We start from the raw sequence: 20,164 nt of genomic DNA, 5'->3' as shown, positions 1-20,164 counted from the left end.
GCGGACGTTTGGCAAATAAAATACGTGTAAGGCGCTCAAGGTGACCGAATTTCAGTTGTAGTTCACTGGTACCAGACGGGATTATTGACATTGAGCTCAAAGATGCCCTCGTGGGGAGAGCTGACTAGGCCACGTCTTACTGCGTTTGCATACGCACGCACAATATACGGTGCTTCGGGAACCAAGGAAAGTGCCCCGGTCTTCGTTTTGCATCGCTCGAGAATGAGTGTATTGTACATTCGTAAAAATTGAGATAATCGAAAACGCAAGCAGCGCGTTCGGTCACGGCGTGATAGCATGAGATGAAGCTACTCAGTCGAAACCGAAACTGAGTGGCGAACTAGTTCCTAGAGTGCACTGCGTGGTATTTCGCCGCGATGGGGCGCATCGGTTTTGGAAGAAGTAGAGTTCCTGTATAGCTACCTACGATAACAGAGTTGCGCATTCAGCCTCGGCGAGTGGCCGTAGCGCCGGCTTCCCCGCACGCCCTGGATGCTTTGCTCCTCACGTGACTAAATTTGGCGAATAGCGGCGCCGCGTGCGCCGCCGCGCGAGGAAAACAGGAGAGGAGGAAAAGGAGGCGGAAAGCAGGGGAACATACGCCGGGGCGCGAGAAACGTCGGCGGAGCGACCGTAAAGGTGGCTTTCTTGCACGCCACCGGATGCTTTGCTCCTCACGGGATGGATCTCGGCGAATAGCGGCGTGGCAACGCGGGGAAAACAAATGCGCAACTCTGTCTCCCGTAGGCAGCCTTTACAGGAACTCTAGGAAGAAGTAGAGCTCCGGTAGGGAGCCTATACAGGAACTATAGGAAGAAGTCTATTGAGCGCAGAAATTGTTTCGCTAAATTTAGCGAGAAAATTATCTCGCTAAACTTAGTGAAGAAATTTTCCCGTTAAATTGAGCAGAAAAATTACCCACCAAATTTAGCGGGGAAATTTTGCCTTCGTGACGTCACACGTTACGTCACGTGTGACGCGATTGTGTAAAACGACCCATAATGCAACGCGCGGTTGCACCGTCCAACGTTACCGGAGCAAGCTCAGTTTCACAGCTCCGCCTGCGACGTGGGCTCAGTGAACATAGTTAAAAATCGCGCACAGAGAGACAAGGAAGGAACACAGAACACGGCGGTCACGAGAACTGGCAGCGTTGCAGTCGAGTCTCGCTTCCGGATTGTCTAGCCCGCCAAGTTTGAATAGCAATATTTGAGCTTGGTAGAGTTGTTCATTCATACTAAAGCGCGAGACACATGCGCGAAAAATCCATGCGATCCGACGTCCGATCCGGCAGTACGACTGCCTGATCCGAAAAATTTGGTCGCTTCAAGCGTCGGATCGGCGATCCGACATGCGTCCAACGCGCCACATAGTTTCGCACGGCGGACGGATTGTCAGATGCGTCCAGCCAATGACAGCACAGCTAGCGCGAACGTCATGATGACGAAATGGGTCTGGCGGGACGAAAAAGAAAACGGGACGGGCGCCGGGAGGCCGGACGCGTGGATCCCGCTGACCCATTCGAGAAGGATGGCCCCGGCAAAGAATGCACGCGCTAACGAGAACGAGCTTCTAACTTTCCTCGTGTGAGCTAAACCGTCAATCTGGGACCAGAGATCTGTGAACGCGGACCTCCGCTGGAGTGCTTGGATCTCCTGGGCGGAGCCGAACGGATCGTCGTGTCGCATGCAAGGTCGGAAGCGTGTGTCTCAAACTGTCACGTGCGGCGATTCGGAGCGGCGTTCGGACTGTCGGATCGGACGTCGGATCGGACGATTCTGCCGTCCATGTGTCTCGCGCTAGACGCGCACACAAAAATAAATTTCAAACACTCAAAGAAAGAACACTCACAATGCGCTGACTCTGATCTCTGTGGCGTATTACATATCGTATTCATCATATTTTTTTTTTGCTAGTATACACATGAAAGTAAAAAAAAGGAAGAAAAGAAAAGAAAAAGAAAGCTCTCAACGCAGTGGTAGCAGAAAACGCGCGAGACAGGGAAGCAAGATCCGACTGCAGCGCGGCTAGTTCTCGTGACCGCCACCTGGGCCACTCGCCTCTGCAGGCGAGAATAGGGAGCTGCCCCTGTCAGACGGCAGCTAAAATGGCATTTACGCCAAATGACATTCAGGTTTTCAAATGACATTCATGATGGGACCTGCCAGACGACAACTAAAATGACATTTAAGTGATGTCTATTACAATTGCGATCGCAAATTCGTCTCGTGCACATAGAACACGTTTTCGTCAATAAACAATTTTAACACGGCAAAACACTTGTTTTTGTGTGTGTTGTCTGCTGGGACAAGAAAATATAACAAAAAACTGGGATAGAAAGTTGCGCTCACTAGTGTCTGACGAAAAAATAAAGCGAAGCGTGGGGCGAAATCAATTAGCCAACCTAACGTCGTCATAAGCCGATCCGTAAGCCGAGCCTCCCGCGCTCCGCCACTACAGCTGACAGCTTGCTCGCACAGTTCTTTCGTTAATTTCGGTAGTGCTTGCTTGCTCTGGCTGTCCCTCACGCTCGATCTTCGGCTGCCGTGTTCACTTCTACGTCTGCGAGGGATCTTGGATGCCGTATTGCGCTTCCGCCGTCACTATCACGGCGGTATGGATTGATCTTGGTTCGAGCGTCTCCGGCTGTTGAGAAGGCCGTCCATCATCTTCGTCGTAGACGGATTCCGCGAGCTTCGGTTTGAAGACAGGCTACCGTACCTACTAACGTACTGCGTCTTCAAGCAGGCGTTTGGCTGATGTCGGCGACGTGATCAGGCACCTTGTGAATGTGTGTCGGTGTTACATAGAGTGCTTGGTTCGCCAGGTGACTTGCGTGCACCTAACCACCCCAGTAACAAAGTGAGTCGGCGCTGCAAAGCTATACTCTCCTGCGGAGGACAGAACCATCGCCAACTTGCTCGTCGTGAGGCAAACCACTGCCAAGTGATCGCACCCCTCCGACGCGACTGGCCGAAGATCTTGAGCGCCGCCGCGACCGCTGAACGGTTAAACACACACGGGATAACCGAACTGCCCCAGGACTCTTTCAGGTCATAGGGAATCGCTGTAGGAATGCCACCTGGGACATCAAGTTTCAGCATCAGCGGCTACCAAAGCACAATAAATATAGTAAGTACCCTTTTTTGCGAAAACCAAGAAAAAAAAAGAAATAATGTTTGAACTAGTAGAAATAATATCCCTACATGTTTTTTTAGCTCTTAGAAAATGCAGGCAATCTTGTTTCAAACTCACAAAATTAAAAAGATAAAAAAAATTCACTTGTCTTCCTTTTACTGAATGTCACTCAAAACTAACTGATATAGCTCCTGTCAGCATTCTAAAGTTATTCGTTAACTCGTTTTAATGTGAATAAAACAACTGGATTGATCATCTTCCCAATTGTGCATCTTTGATGAGGTGAAAATAACTGAATAACTGTTTCTAAATACCAGACAAGAGTGCCAGCTTCTAGCACTGTAAATACTATGTTTAGAAGCTATAGAATGTTTGCCATTCTGTGAAGTTTCCAAGAAATATTCCAAGCTAGCTGTGTGGTGAAATTTTGACTGCTCTGCTTCCCCATTGAATCTACAATTTTGAGAATAATATGTCTAAGGTGTAAGATATTTTATGCCTAGAGGACTGATGCATCTGTTGCAATGTTTCTATCCAACTACAGTGATTCCTCTGGCTCTCCTAGACCACTGCTACCAGTTCCAGTATCTCAATGTTGGGATGCTGAGGCAGTTTCGTGACCATCTTCCGGAGGTTGGCACTGGCTAGCACTCGGGAAGCAGTGACGCCCCAGGCACATATGGCCACAGTCAATGGGACCGCCGTGTCCCCACGGATCCTGTGTAACCACGTGTTCCTGATAGCATTCAACATGCTCGAACCTTGCCCAACCCAGGACATCATCTTGCAGGGAACGGCACGTCGATCAGTCAATTCCGTACATGCGACGACCCTCCCAGACTTCTCAGCATCACTCCCAACTTCTTGTAGTGATGGATAAATTTCAGCCTACTACTGACTTGGAGAATTAGAGTGGATACAGGGGCTATGGTTTCATTTACTTCATGTGCAAGTGAAGCTGAAGCTATGAGAATGAGCATGTTGCCCTGAACGATGCTAACACTACATGACCGTGCATGCTTGGTAGCGACATTGAAAGCCTGGATCGTGCACTTAAAATGAAACGAAATCTTGCGTCGTGAGTGTTGTGTGTGCATCTGGCATCATCGGCGAGTCGGCAGAAGTCAAGCCAAGGCGAGTCAAGCTGGTTTTACCGAACCGTTTGTCATTCTGGGGACTCGTCGTAAACCACGTGTCTCTTGTCTAACTCCTCTTTTCTGCACGGCCAAGTCGGCCGCCTGAATAAAGCTTTGGGCAACAACGAGAATGAAGAAATTCAAACTCCGAGGCACGCAACCACACTTTTTTGAGCAACGACAGCTTCGTGGCAACTTGGCAACGACGAGAGCATATGGCGAAAAAAGACGAGCCTAACGTTGTCATCAAAGGGCGGCTGAGACATCTCGAAGAGTTCGACCCAAAAAGATTGAAACATGGCCCCTGTACCAGGAGCGACTAAACGTTTTCTTCATTATACTCCACATCGTCGAGGAGTCCCCAATATGCGCAGTCCCGTGTAGCGTTTGTGGACCGACAATCTACTCCGTCGTATGCTCGTTGTGTGTGCCAGTGGACTCCCTATGCGGACATTGTGTTGGAGCTCACCGTCCACTTCACACCGTGCCTGTCAGTGATTGTTCAGTGCTTAACGTTTCATAAGTGCAGCCAACAGCCTGGAGAAAGCATCTCAATCAAAGCATGTCGTAGCATTCTTGCCAACTCCTCTAGCAAACTAATCTCTAAATACCGCAACGCAACCCCACAAGAAGTTACTGCTCTAAACTCGCTTCGAAACCGCACTAACCTCGTAACCAAGCCAGCCAATAAGGGTGGAAACGTGGTGGTCTGCACTCTGTAACGCCTACCCCTCCCTCAAGTTTACCTCACTGATATCGAAATGCGCTGTCAACTTCCTAGACTTAAAAGTCACTAGTGACGGTCACAGGTTCCACACCTTTGTGCACTATAAACCCACTGACAGCCATAGCTACCTTCTTTACTCCTTGATCCATCCTAGATCCCAAATCAACTCTATTCCCTTCTCACAATTCCTTCGCCTCCATAAGATTTGCAGCGACGAAATCAATTTTTGTCTTTAAGACGATGACCGCCTTCTTTACTGAACGTAGTTACCCACTCGACTTTCTGCGCAATGCGAGCAGTTGCTTCTCCAACATTTCGTGGCACTGCTACTGCGACTCGCATCTTCCGAGTGCTCTAGTGGGGCATGTCGGGCTGCTTCAACGAGCCGAAACAGCTTCTATGGCTATGTGGCCTTTTCCTTTTCACACTTGTCAGCTCAGCTGCACATTACTGTGCAGCTGTGCAGCCCTTATACCACTGCTTCGTCGGGCTGTTCTGGTACTTGTGGCATCATCACTGACATCGCCACTAGTCTCAGGTATCTTGGCGTCAATACCAGTGACAGCCTTGATGCTGGCTATTGGACTGTCATCGTCAGCCTCACACAATTATTTTATTGCTGCTTTTCTAGAAGGTACCTCACCCAGGTTGCTTTCTGCGATACTTTTACACTGCACGTCTGAAAACAAGCGAGGAGAATGTCACAAAAGTGGCCATGACTGCAAGAAACTGCCACTTATTTAGAGACTGATCCCGGGAACTTGTAGATTCCTTTGTAATGTAGCCAGCTCACTACTTTGCCTACTGCTATGGTGGCCCCCAGCAGCAATGTTTTCTGGAACACGTAAATATCTCAAGTAGCAACTGTGCAGCAACTGTATTCAATGTATATATGCAATGCATTATTAAACAATTTGTAGGATGTTTTGGAATAAAATTGTGCACGTATCATGTAAACACACGTAACATGTTTCGCTTTGAAACAGTATGGGATTATCCAACATCAAAGAAAGCTAGAAATAGAAACATTGAGAGACTGACTTCACGCAGCATTTCTTTTTATTTCTTTTTGGAGGATGTCAATGGGAATGTAAAAGCCGGTCAAAAGTCAGGGTGACGAATACCTACACTACGTTTATTAGAACAGGGCATTTACAAGATTTGTATCACTTAAAGAAAAGTAAACTCTTTTTGTCGTATTGTAGTGAGTGCGCAGGCGAGCTGGTGGAAATTAACCATTATGATGTTAGCCTGAGACTGAGGCGTGAGAGACGTATCCTCGACTGTTCCTTTTTCTTCTACTTTGAAACTTCCTCTTTTCCTGCCTCAGTCTCCGGCTAACATCAAAATCTTTTTGTCGTATTGCATTCTTCCCAGAATCTCTACTTCGCGGCAGCCAAGTAAAGATTCAGCCAACTTCGCAAGCTTTTGCCAGAGCAACAAACGCGAAATTTAAAGCGCTGCTAGGCGAAGTCAGCTAGTATGAACCACGACCAAGCCGGCCGTGCAATGAACTCCTTCGAGGTACGCAGTACTCGTTCGAGGTACGCAGTGCTGCGACGACCCACACACACAAAACGAATACTAGGCGGCCGTCCGCTCCGATAATTGTTTTGCGTGCTCCTGTTGGCTATGCCCACCGTTAAAGTTATATCTTACCCAAAAATGTTCCTTGAGGTTTCGGTATTGTGATGGAGCGCGACGTATATCTCGAGGAAACGGAGGGCTTCTCAAATCGCCCGTAGGCCGGTGCAGAACCCGCCGTTCCGCTTCTGCTACCGAAGACCATTCGAGGTGCTCGTCTCACATAGTTTGAGTACCGACGTCTCGCGGGACAGGTCGCCTTTTTTTGTTGGCAGGCGCTCCTTCAGATATCGTAAAAACGCGTAAATGAGGAGCGCATCGCAAGTGGAACCAACGAACCGAGAGCCGACCGAGGCGAGCACACGACAAGTTCAGCGGTTCAGAGCCATTAGGCCTACTGGGTAACTGGAGTCGTGAGTAGGTTAAACAATTAGGAACGTAAAGTGCGTGCGAAATACGCGTTAAAGAAATTATTTTCGTAATTAAAACGATGTAAAAATTGTTTCCGTAATATATGCCTTCTTTTTTTAAAACAATCCCGTAATATGTGTCGAGCGCTGCCATCGAGAGTACGCTTTGCGAGCCGTAAATGAGTTTGGGGAACTCTGTTTACCCGAAATGGCATTTAGGTTAAATGCCATTTGAGTTGCCATGTGGCAGTGCATAAATGACATTTACACTGAATGTCATTTGGTGTAAATGCCATTTTAGCTGCCGTCTGACAGGGGTAACGTTGGCACCGACGGCGTCGCCGCTCAAACCAAAAACAAGAAAAACTTCGCTCTAAAATTAAAAAAAAAAAAAAAAAGACGATAAATTATGGTTTGTCATTTGATGCGGAGGTATGCTTGTCGGATGGAGGAAAACACAATGGGGGCCACCGTCCAAGAAGTTGCGCGCCGCAGCCCTTGTTTACCTGTGGGGGCACCACCTTCGTTGGGGCAGAATAGAGAGCCTAGATTGACCATCGAGAGCGTTTGGGAAGTGCAACGATTTCCGGACTTCGGTCAAAGATTTCTGGAAGTTCCCCTCTGACGCTTCTGAAGTAAAGAACAAAAAACCGATTTCGTCTTCGTGTCCTAGTTGTTGCGTAGAAAAAAGTTAAATATTGGCATTCCCGGCACCCCTCAACTCACTCCCAGCCTTCAGGGTCGCACCTGGTCCCCCTCCTAGTAACGTCATTCGGAGTGCCGTGTAGGTTCCCGTGTGCTTTCTCTCGGAGGACGCTTCCTGTCTATCTCCATGCTGACATAGCGGGCGCTATGCTGCAGCTTAGAGCCGAGTGAGGTCACGTAATCTTTCCGCCGTAGTTCCTTCGGCTGCCACTTGGGGCTGCAGTTGGGGGAAAAAGCTCGACTTTTGCTTTGCGATTATGCAGCGGAATCACGAAACTTTTAATGAAGGAGGTGTTTTCTTTATCCTCCGGGACACTATAAACAACGTAAAAGTGACGAGATGCAAATTCGTTTAATCATAAAGTCGTTGCACCGCCGCTTTAATGGCGGACTCCTCCTGCGGCGACCGGTCGCAAGAGCGCATGCGCTGCGTTGTGGCGTGGCGAGTAGAGAAACGGATCAGAAATCAAAGAACCGCTTTGCTTTAATCACATAAATTTTAATGCGATTTCTCACAAGCTGAAGGCATGTGCGAGGCAGTTTGGAGTGGACACGGTCTTTAGTTCCGATTTTAGGTTAATTGACGCCATTTCAAACAGGTGTGAGTGAGTGCAAAAAGACCAACCGGGAAAAAGCGGTATGTTGCGAGACTGGTGTTGTGCATTGGAGTGTGGATTTAAGTATGTAGGACAAACGTCACGCTGCATCGATGACAGATTAAACGAACAGAAAAGAAATGTGAAGAACAATGCAGAAAACTCGGAAAACGCAAAACATATTCATGAATGTAAGAACTGCACGGCGCTCTGGTCGGAGGCAAAGAGATACGCAAAGAAAGGAACGATGTAAGGAAACTTTACGGATAAAATCTCGAGGAAACTTTATAAGTCAGGCTTCGCTACAATTCGGAAGCAGTTCAAAATGCTTCCTAAAAATGTAATGTCAAATTTTATATATATATATAAAGTGTGATTTGGTTGTCTAAAGTGCGACCCTGATTGTGACTGTCTAAATGAACTGTAAAACATATTTTTTTTTGGACGTGTGCTAACCTAAATATTGCTTCAAGGTTTTTTTTTTTTTTTTGTAGAAAGTAAGGAGGGCGTTTTTTTTTTTTTTTTTTTTTTTTTTTTTTTTATCAGAAGTGGGAACTGCCTTTTACAATAGGAGGGGAAGAAGATCCTTTGGTTCAAGTTTGAAGGAAGATGGTTTTTGCTTTATCGCGTTAACCTGTAAGGTTGTCCACATTCATGTATTGCGTGATAGGGGCTGTGGCGTTTTTGAGATTGAGTCTATATAAGGAGGTGGACTAAATAAACAAGTTAGCTGATGTTTGAGACGTCGTCCTGTCTATTTTCTGTCTCTTCTACGTTTAGATGTTTCTTCTCTACCCTAGTCTCAGGTTAATCCAACGTGCTTATTCACATTCATCTTGTATATTATAAATTCACATAATCACCATCACTAAACGCGGGCCTCCATGCTATGGGCTGCTGCCTTTCTGCGGTGCTGCGGCTCTCCTGAGCCAAATGAAGATTATTATTATGAATTGCGGGAACGGGGCACTTCCCCGCGCGATCGTCACACCTCCCTATCATGTGTTCTGCAGCGCGAGCACGAGCTCAACAAGCTCTGAGCGGTTAATATCTTCCTAGAAATGCTTAAAAGGAAAAATGACTGCATCTCCACGTGGTGAATGATGTTGATTGGGGCGAAGCTCTGGTGGTGCTTGTCTGCGTAGACGCTGAGCGGCAGCATGCCGAGCTTTTCGTTCGTTTTCATCCATGTCAGAAAGAGAATGTGTGGTATGGAACGTGGTTATAGACGCTTTGCAGCAGCTGTGCATGGGCGCCGCCATAACTGACCTTCAGTTTTTGTTTCCTCTTATTGAATTTTCTTCACTTCATCATTACCATAGCAGGCCAGGTTATTGCCATCTTAAATTCCATTGCGTCCTTCTATACACAGCATTGGCCTTTCTGGAGGCTCGTCAACACCCGTTTCAGTGGCTCGGTATCTCCATAAGACAAGAGAAGGTCAGCAATGGCGGCTGTAATCTGGCGCGTGTGTAAAGCGTCTATATGCGCATTTGAGCATTTGACCGCAGCGCCCTCTCGTCTATAAACGTTGAGCCAATGCATGCAAAGTTTAACGCGATTGTATACGCATTTCACCGCAGCGCCCTCTCCTGTATAGACGTTGAGCGGCTACATGCAACGTTTCATCCGTGACAGAAACCCCAGCTCTTGAGTTACCACCACACCTCTCGTCCCGCAGTCGTGGCCGAGTGGTTAAGGCGATGGACTAGAAATTCATTGGGGTCTCTCCGGACAGGTTCGAACCCTGTCGACTGCGCAAACATTTTTTTTTCTCATTTTTTTTGTTGCCTTACACGAGCACGTGAGCTTACGAGCACGATCGTCAGCACGAGCACCAGCAAGATCGATGTGAGCACGGACGCCGGACGGACAATGCTATAGTCGGTTGCAAGCTAAGAAAAAACCGGAAATGCCTCTCAGAGGAAAATGTAATCCTACGCCGAGAAACGCCAGCCAATTGTTTTCATGACGTCACGATTCTGTGGACCAATCGCGATCCTTTTGAAAAAAAAAAAGCTCAACATGGCTGCTGGCCTTAGCAACGCGATGCTATAGTTTCTCGTGACAATTATTCTGCTTTTTTGCACCGTGTTTTACGTGCCCGAGGTTACGCCACGAAATCTTGATGGTATCGGCTTGCGTTTGCAGCAGTTTTTGCGCGACAACGTGAGAATCCAGCGACGCTATCGCCAACGAAAATTTCGAAGCGGGCGCGAGGCTTAGCACTGCTGAGAGGTATGTTAGACGGTATGTTAGACAGTAGAGAGTTTTAGCTTACCGCGTACCGGGCGACCGCCGGGGTTACCGCGACCGCGACCATCGAGCCGGTACCGGACCGAGAGCGTAGCGGGTAAAGAACGTTTTAGCATACCGTAACCGCGCCTGACCGCGCCTATGGAAGTTTCTTCTTTCTCCAACGGCTGGAAAAAGTCATAATGATGATAGTGAATACCGGCGTGGTTCGTTTTTAAAGCGGTACATTTATTTGTACAAATGCCGCATAAAAAGCCACTTTTAAAAAATATTTTCCTCATTACGAGTAGTTATAGTGGTACTTCCTTGGTATACGACCAAGTAACTTAATTTGTCAGCTAAGCTGTTGGATACTGGTCGCGCCTCAAGCCAAACGCATCCGTCGAGGGCTAGCCGTCGCCGTCTCGCACCACTTCGCCCGGTTGGAAAATGGTGCTGCATTGACGGCCTCTTGCAAAAGACATATATCATCGGACGCGCTGAAACGCATTCTCAAAACAGGCGCAGGGCCACATACTACCTTCTCACTACGCGCCATTGCCATGATCGCTAAGACGCTGCAGTCTAGTCTTGGCTAGCTTGCTAAGAAATTGCAATGTAATGTTGGATCCTCTACTTTTCTTTCATATATTTGTTTGTTCCCTGTGATAAAAAAAACGGGATGAGGACGATTCGTCACATGCGCACTCGTCACAGGAAGATTGGTCACAGGACGATTCGTCACATAGGAACATTCGTCATAGGATGATTCGTCCACCAGACGATTGGTCAGACTCACAGCGAGTGTTCCGGGAATGGTATTAGTTTTTAAACCGTAATTTTAAGCAACTGACTATGTTCGCTGAATTGCAGTAACAATAATATCAAGCTATTGTTCATTGTATGTTTGGCAGTACACACATTTGAACTCAAAGACCAACGTATGTATAATTGCATAGGACGGGTGAAATTGTTTGTTCAGTCCGTTGTGCATTGGAGCATGAAATGCTTGTATCAGGCGTTTTGAAATACATGTTCAGAAGACGGAAGACTTGATAGAACAATTTTATTGGAGAGAATCAAAAGGCAAGGTTTCGCGCAAGCGCCCTCAGGCACTCCATGCCTGAGGGCGCTTGCCAGAGAAGTGAAGCCAGAGACCCAAAAAGTCGACTTTTTGGGTCTCTGGCTTCACTTCTCAAAATGGAAGTGATAGCTACGGAGAGAGGTGGAGCGATGCTCCTTCATGACGGGTTTTCGTATACATGCAGCAGAAAGAACGAGTCAACGTGCTACTGGATATGTCGCAAGAGAGGTGAATGCAAGGCGAAAATGACAACAGATCCGGATGCCAGTCGAATCATTGCCATTTCAAGCAGCCACACGCATGCGGGAGACCCAACGGAACTCAACCTGCTCAGGACCCGTCATCGGATAAAAGAAAAAGCAGGTTTGTGCCGAAACGTTTCTACATTTAGTATAAAAAAATTATGTTTCTTAACAATTTTTTTTTTCGTCACAGTGGGGAGCCGCGAAACTCCACACCAAATTCTTTTAGACGCTGCATCTGCCGTCAGTGACGACACCGCTTCTCAGATGCCTGCCCCGTCGTCCCTGCGGCGAGTCATACGGAAGCAAAGGCAGCGCGCGACATTCAGCTACAGTATTCCGTCCACCAGAGGAGACATCAGAGTCCCCGTGGAGTTCAAGGTAATGACCTGGTGATCGATGGCGGTATGGATTTCTCTTAATGCTTTCTGCATCTCATTGCAGGTGACAAGCAAAGGCGAGTCCTTTCTCCTGCATGATAGTGGAGATGGCGACTCAGCAAGAATCCACATCTTCGCAACCGAGAAGAACTTGCACCACTTGGCTCAGTCTACCGTGTTGCTAGTAGACGGGACCTTCAAGGTGACGCCACCTCTATTCTACCAGCTTTATACAGTGCACGCTGTACTTCATGGAGTGGTAATGCCAATGGCATACGGTCTGTACCTAGCAAGTCAGAAGACACTTACAGAAGGTAATTACTCGTATCTTTGCAGCATCACCAGTGGTTTCGTTTCTCCTACATTAGTTTTCCTGTCTAGAGTGAGCAAATGGTTGCGGTAGGAAATAATTACTTAAAATATTTTCGTGACGGAAACTTTTTTTTTTTAATACTTTTGCTTGGTTTTTTGCTGCTCTTCTGAACGCCATGCGTCGCCACAGCATTGAAGTCGTGTACTCGGACTTTGAGATCGCGGCTATGAATGCCGTCCAAGGTCTTATACCTAGCGCCAGGATTCAAGGGTGTTTTTTCCATCTGAGCCAGTCGGTGTACCGGAGGGTCTGCGCTTCCGGCCTGCAGAGTACATACAACACACAAGAGGACTTTGCAGTGCTGGTGAGTGACCTGAACTTCTATGAATATGATATGAGAGCTCTTTGATGTCAATCCCAATACAGCAATATTCTTCTTTTCATTCTTCAGATGAGGATGTTCCCATCGCTGGCATTTCTCCCGACCGCTGAAATCCCAGAAGCCTTTCAAGATTTATTGGAGGTAATCCCGGTGGAGGCAGTTCCAGTGGCGAACTATTTTGAGGACACCTACGTCGGCAGACCCCGACGGAATGGCCTGTGCTCCGCACTCTTTCCGCCAGAGGTGTGGTCCGTCAGAGAGTCGACTTTGGAGGACATGCCAAGAACGAATAACAGCGTCGAGGCGTGGCACAGAGGTTTCCAGGTAAGTTTTCTAAGGTTGGGCAAGTGGGTGTTACGCACCAGCTATACGTATAGGTGAGAATGGTTATTGCATAACAATGAGACTCGTCATGCGTACATAATGCTAATTACCACATTAACAAACGAGGACAGAAGCGAAAGCATGATATGCTGTTTGCATCGGAATATGGGTTCCAAATTGTCTTTTTTAGGGTTATGCATACTGAAGTTGTTGGGGCGGGGGAAATTATATTGATAACCTTGTGTGTACCAGCTGGTTCAATTTTGTACTACCTTCATAACATTGGCGGCAAAATGGAAACATCACAAAGAATACAGCGAACAGGGAGACGAACCGGGAACACGTAGTGCTAATTTCAATGTGCCATTCCTCTCCTACGTCCTAAAGTTTACACTTTTTAAATATATAACGTCGTTTTGATTTTTTTTTTCTCTTCAGAGGAACGTGGGCTGTACAGCGCCAAACCTCTGGTTCTTCTTGGACTGCCTGAAGAAGGAGCAGTCTCTGACCGAGATGAAGATTGCCCAGGCTCAAGGCGGGACGACGTTAACAAGAGTCTCAAAAAAGCACGCGGACTGTAACAAGCGCATCAGATTTATCGTCGAAAACTACAGCAGCCCCCGCCGCATGGAGTGCCTGAGGGCGCTTGCGCGAAACCTTGCCTTTCGATTCTCTCCAATAAAATTGTTCTATCAAGTCTTCCGTCTTCCGAACATGTATTTCAAAACGCCTGATACAAGCATTTCATGCTCCAATGCACAACGGACTGAACAAACAATTTCACCCGTCCAATGCAATTATACATACGTTGGTCTTTGATTTCAAATGTGTGTGCTGCCAAACATACAATGAACAATAGCTTGATATTATTGTTACTGCAATTCAGCGAACATAGTCAGTTGCTTAAAATTACGGTTTAAAAACTAATACCATTCCCGGAACACTCGCTGTGAGTCTGACCAATCGTCTGGTGGACGAATCATCCTATGACGAATGTTCCACTGTGACGAATGGTCCTGTTACCAGTTATCCTATGACGAATGTTCCTATGTGACGAATCGTCCTGTGACCAATCTTCCTGTGACGAGTGCGCATGTGACGAATCGTCCTCATCCCAAAAAAACAAAACAAAAAACATGCGGTTACTTGAAGAGATTTGTGGCAACTGGTAATTTATTGGAGCGCGCAAATGAATAGAAAGCTTATTGGAACGAATGCAAGCCAAAAGAAAAAGTGAAATTGGTCGTTGTGTGAATATTTACACAGCGCGAGGTTAGTCTGCCTGAATTTGGCGATACTGTTTCTTCGCTGTAGATGGGCAGTGTGGCCAGTGCGGTACGACCGAAAACCTGGAGTCTTTAACGTGCACCACCAGTCATGGCTATACGAACGCAGCCGGTACGATGCTCGTCCAGATCGAACCGGGCAGGGACGGGGATTTGAACCCAGTGCTCTGAGTTCTGCAGCGCGAGCTTTCGCTACACGTGCTCCGAGCTGTGGTGCGTTAGCCCACTCGGCCACCGTTCTCTTTTTTTTTTTTTTTTTTTTTTTTTTATTACATGGTATTTGGTCAGAAAACACAAGGCACTTGAAATCACGGTACACCAAGGTTGGCGTTAGGTGTCATGTACAGGCGTCGACATACATTTCGTTCATCTAAATTCACACCATCGTGGGGGTTTAGTTCCCCTCATAGGTTCGAGTGCGGTTTCACAACTCAACAAAGTATTCTGTATTGAATAATACGTCTAAAAATCCGGAAGATGAATGCATCGATTTAAGAGAGCATACCAGTCTGGGCGTTCACCGAGATGGTCAAATACATTTCGTACATGTGATACAGTTTCTATAAAATTCGACTTTGTTGTCCGGGGAGCATCAGCATTTCTGTCAATCATTCTCGTTTTCCAGAGACTATGCAAACCCATCAGTGTAAACAGATCATAAGGGAAGCTGTCATTCGGGTTTAAAGGTAGAAAACGGATTGTGTAGGCACTTATATTTAAATCTTTTTTCACAGTTCTTTGTAACACATCCCAGAATAGGTAAGCATCAGTGCAGAAAATAAAACAATGTTCTATAGTTTCCGGTTGGTTACAAAGGCGGCAGTTCACTGACCACGGAACGAAAATGCCTTTTTCTTGAAGCCAAGGCTTAACAGGTAGCGTGGAAGTGTGAAGTTTAAAGAAAAAGGTTTTTGCAGAAGGTGACACTCGCATTTTCTTCACACGTTTAAAAACATCTTGTTCCGAACCGTTACCAAATACGCTTCGATACAAAGGTACAGGAAAAACAACGTCTATCAGATCAGCATAAATTGTTTTTCGGGGAACTTTAAATAAATACTCCAGAGAAAACCGGGTTTTCAAAAATTCAATCGCGCTAACTACCTCTCCAAGGAAACCGAAAGGACGCAATGTGCCTACAGGCACAGATGAGACTACCAAGTATGGTAAAGCTTCTGAAAGTTCTGTCTGCACGTAAGTGCGCAGGAAATGATGGGATACAGTTCGGAAGAACATAAAACGAACAACCACCTGTTTTAAAAATAGATGAATCAGCCCAAGTCCCCCTGTATCAATGGAGCGAAAAAGGTTGTCTCGTTGCATGGGTTCCCAAGTGGAATCCCAGACAAAAGTCGCAAAAACTCTATGGAATTTTTTAATTTGGCCTCTCGCACAGCAAATCACCTGGAGCACGTACCAGAGTTTCGCTACAAGGAAAATGTTACATGCTTTTGCGCGTCCAAAGATTGACCACCGATTTGATTTCATTAAATTGGCTTGACGTTTGATCTTTGCCGCACGCTCAGACCAGTAATGGCCACTGTTTCGAATGCAGTTCAACGGTACTCCTAAATACTGAGGAGCTACACAGCTCCACGAAATACCAGCATACTTCGAAGGTGTTGTGGCCCACTGGCCGCACCAGAAGCCAACGCATTTTGAGTTATTTACCAACGCTCCCGATGCTTCACAAAATGTCTGGGTTAAGGTAAAGACATTATCGACACTTTTCTTATCAGCGCAGAAAAACGCTATATCGTCAGCATAGGCTAACACTTTTACTTCCGCGGAATAAAAATGATAACCGTCCACTGTAGGGTTGGAAAGTACGCTCAAGCAAAGAGGTTCCAAGTAAAGAGCAAACAAAAGAGGGGATAAGGGACACCCTTGTTTAACAGACGATTCTAAATTTATAGGAGTCGAGAGTGAACCATTAACAATGAGACGGGTAGCACAGCTTCGGTAACATAGTTCGATTCCTTTCAACAACGTTGGTCCTGGGTTTATGTGTCTAAGAATGGCGAAAAGGAAGTTATGAGATACGCGGTCAAAGGCTTTCGCCAAGTCTACTTGGACTATGGCGACCTGGTTGTTATGCCGAGTACAGCTCTCTATGACCGAACGTGCGACGTGTATATTGGTCTGTATGCTTCGCCCCCTAATTCCACATGTCTGATGGTCGCCAACAACACTAGAAGCGACGAACTGAAGCCGTTTTGTCAGAATCTTAGCGAATATCTTATAGTCCACATTGCAGAGAGTAATAGGGCGATATCCTTCTACGTGTATAAGTTTATCTGCATCCTTACTTTTGGGGATTAATACTGTATGGCTGCTATAAAAAGATGGTGGTAAGCGTTCACTATCGTAAGCTTCAAGAAATACTTTGTGTAAGAAAGGGCACAGTAGTTCCTTATGCTCCTTGTAAAACTCAGCTGGGAGTCCATCCGGTCCTGGCGTTTTAGAGTTAGGCAACTCATCTATCGCACTCTGAATGTCCTCCAGCGTTACTGGTCCACTGAGTAGTTCGCGTTGAATCTCACTTACTTTAGGCAACATGGAAACTAAAGTGTCTGTCATTTGACTGTTGGAAGATGGCGTTTTCTGGAATAGGTTTTTGTAGTGGGATTCGAATGTGCGCATTATATCAACATCGTTGGTTGAGAGGGTTCCGTTGCAGTCCAAAAGTTTGATTTTTTTTGGAAAGCCCATGGCGTCTTTCATCATCAATGGCACGCCGCGAGGGTGTCTCAGATGACAAGAAACGCTTACACCTAGAACGTACCAGTGCACCATTATAGCGATTTTGCTCATAGCGCTGCAGCTGACTTTTGATAAGAATGATTTCTTCCTGAAACTCACCAGATTTTTCACATTCCAATTCGTGAAGGCTATTTAGGTTTCGCAAAAGGGCAGTTTCGTCTTTCTTTGCGTGAAAAGACACAATACAAGCAAATTCAATCGCTTCATTTTTGACCTCTTGTTTAAATGAGTCCCATTGGGCGAAAATGCCGAATTTTTCATTCGTTGACATATTGTTAAAACATTCACGAACACGTTTTTGAAAATCATCAGTGCCAAGAAGCCTTGTGTTCAATTTCCATAATTCCCATTTTGGACGTGACTTATGACGTACGTCTGCCCCAATACGAACCTTTACAAGGCAATGATCAGAAAAGGACATGGGTTTTACTTCATAAGTAGCCACATGCGAAAAAAGTTGGCTTGAAACGTAAACTCGGTCAAGCCTCGCGTTACATGAAGCATCAATGTGTGTGAATCGACTAGCAGTAACCTGAGAAGCACCGACATCAAATAGGTGGAAGTCGTATGTGAGGTTGTTTAGTATGTCAGCACTGCTGTCAGGTCTTGTAGGAGGCACTGATCTATCACTGATATTACAGACACAATTGAAATCACCAAACAGAACAACTTGCCTGTCGGTGTCAAGAAAAGGGGTGAGATTTTCAAAAAACAAACGTCTTTGTCGAACATCATTGTAGGCATAAATGCAAATTAAACGCCAGGAGATACCATTTAAGAAAAAATCACAGCATATAAACCTGCCCTTATCATCCACAGCATGTGAAAATGACGAGTATTCTAGTCTCTTCTTTAAGAATAAAAGGCACCCTCCCGACAAGCCATCCGCGTGGCTCACACATACCTCATAACTTGAGAGGAAAGGGTCCAATGCACGAGCTGTGTCCTCGTCGGACGATATCTTTGTCTCCTGGACGGCAACAAAGTCAATCTGTTCCTTTGAGAGGACCCTATACAGTTGGGACTGACGTGCACGCGAACACAGTCCTCTGACGTTGATGGTTGCGAAGCTCAGGGGAGGAAATGCCAGGGAGGTGTTAGCTAAGGGGGTAGTTCATCACCGTCCTTCACTACGTCAGCAGGCCGTGTGGCCTTACTGTAATGGTTCTCACACACCTCAGCTGGCCTGCGTTTTGCGTCGCCTCTCTCGTCGCTGTTGTGGCCGATCGCGACATCCGTGGTAGACGACTGAGACGATTTTTCCGATATTGGGGCGGGTCGTTTGACAGATGTTCCACTGGACGTGGTCGAGCGCTCTCGTCGATGTAATGAAAACTGTGAAGCATCCGTTGACGTCGTACTTAAAGGAGGGAATTCGCTGTCTTGCAAAAGCGATTCAGGCTTTTCAGATTCAGTGGTGATCGTCGCCGACTCAGGGTTGACGTCAGGTGGTGGGTGCAGTGGGGCCGTCAGCTGTACCCCTGAAGTGGTGCTGGAAGGGGTGACTTCTCCTGTTGCATCGACCACTTCGCTTATGTCCATTAGGTGTTCTAAAACGACATCTTCAGCTGGGCTTCTTGCTTGTCGGAGCTTGTCCGCATAGGTGGTGACGCACTCACTTGTTGGATGACCATAACGTCGGCATTCACCGCATCTTGGGGTCCTACACTCGCGACGAATGTGACCGATTCGGTAGCATCGTAGACACAGTGGAGGGCGGCCAGGCACGAGCACCAAGCTTCGACAGCCGAACACTGTGAGCTGGTGCGGTATCTGGCTCGCGTTCATTCCCTCGTGAAGGGTCAACGTCACTTCTTTGTTTAGCGTCTCCATCTGCTCCATTCCGGCGCAGCGCCATTTTTCTCTAACAATCGAACGGACCGTGCCAAAAGGCGCCAGTGCTTCTTCGATACGCTGGTTGTCCATGTGAACTGGTAGCCAAAGAAGTTTCAGTTTGACGTCTCTGGTGTCCGGGTCGATGATTAGGCATCGGCGCCCCTTTACTCGGAGCTCTGCTTTGGTCACAAGTTTGGCCTTGGCCAAAGCGCTTGCACAGGTCACCATCCAGACGTGACTCATCTGGAATTGGCCGATTCCGATGATATCCTGGCTGTCAACCACGTCCCGCAAAGCGTCTCGGAAGTCTGTTGCTCGGTATGGCCGCGCGGCGAGATCTCCGTGTAGAAAGACAGAATTAAGACTCAAATTACCTGTCGGTAGACGGGGAAGTACGGTCCGGTACTCTTCAGTCGTCATTTCGGTGGTACTGGCCGAAGCCTCAGCAGTTCCCCGGCCTGTGGCCGGTGCGTTTTCACTGGAGAGCATTGAAAACACGACCGTTTCGAACGGCGTCTTCTTCTTTCCGGCCACCGTTCTCCCACGAATGCAAGCAAACAGCATCATCCTGTACGCTGCTTGTTTGCATTCGTAGCTCCATTGCCATCAGCACCAGTCTCTAATGTCGGCTAGGTGGCTCAGGTTGCCGCCCGAAACAAGGGGCATAGCAGTTACCATCCATCTATTCAACCGGCCTGTCCGGCGGCCATGGAAGCCCGGATTTTTGCTATGGACCTCGGGTAGGCGAAAGCCTTTATACATAGAGTTATTATATAATGTACGCTAGAGGTTCAAGTGGCGCTAGTGTGCTGACGCAAATTGAAGCAGACAGCAACCAGTCCAAAATTGACTTCCGGTAATGCATTTCTGTGGGAAAAAGTGAGTGTATTTTCTCTCTGCGCTCGATCATAAGAGCAAATATCCCGAATAATTCATACGTTCTAGGAAGCTTGGAACATTTCTCAGTCAGGCCGACGAAAGAATTGGTCAGTTACGGTGTTTTTCTATCAAATTCATCGCATT

At 46.9% G+C, this 20,164-nt stretch overlaps 2 protein-coding genes across 2 annotated transcripts; both read right to left on the bottom strand.

Moving 5' to 3' along the window:
* Nucleotides 1–15,004: 15,004 nt before the first annotated feature.
* LOC120847646 lies at nucleotides 15,005–16,107 on the bottom strand. The gene has a single exon (XM_040219508.3). The coding sequence runs from the start codon at nucleotides 16,028–16,030 to the stop codon at nucleotides 15,005–15,007; it is 1,026 nt and encodes a 341-aa protein (XP_040075442.1). The 5' UTR covers nucleotides 16,031–16,107.
* A 2,299-nt stretch (nucleotides 16,108–18,406) lies between these two features.
* Nucleotides 18,407–19,647, bottom strand: LOC115321220. The gene is made up of 2 exons (XM_040219512.3): nucleotides 19,516–19,647; nucleotides 18,407–19,384 (listed from the first exon to the last, which is right to left on the bottom strand). Exon 2 carries the CDS (start codon nucleotides 19,382–19,384, stop codon nucleotides 18,407–18,409), a length of 978 nt encoding a protein of 325 aa, XP_040075446.1. The 5' UTR covers nucleotides 19,516–19,647.
* Between the last annotated feature and the right edge of the window lie 517 nt (nucleotides 19,648–20,164).

The sequence above is a fragment of the Ixodes scapularis genome, unplaced genomic scaffold (assembly GCF_016920785.2).
Source record: "Ixodes scapularis isolate PalLabHiFi unplaced genomic scaffold, ASM1692078v2 PGA_scaffold3__209_contigs__length_174095766, whole genome shotgun sequence".
NCBI classification, from domain to species: Eukaryota; Metazoa; Arthropoda; class Arachnida; order Ixodida; family Ixodidae; genus Ixodes; species Ixodes scapularis.
This window is presented reverse-complemented; position numbering and strand designations above follow the sequence as displayed.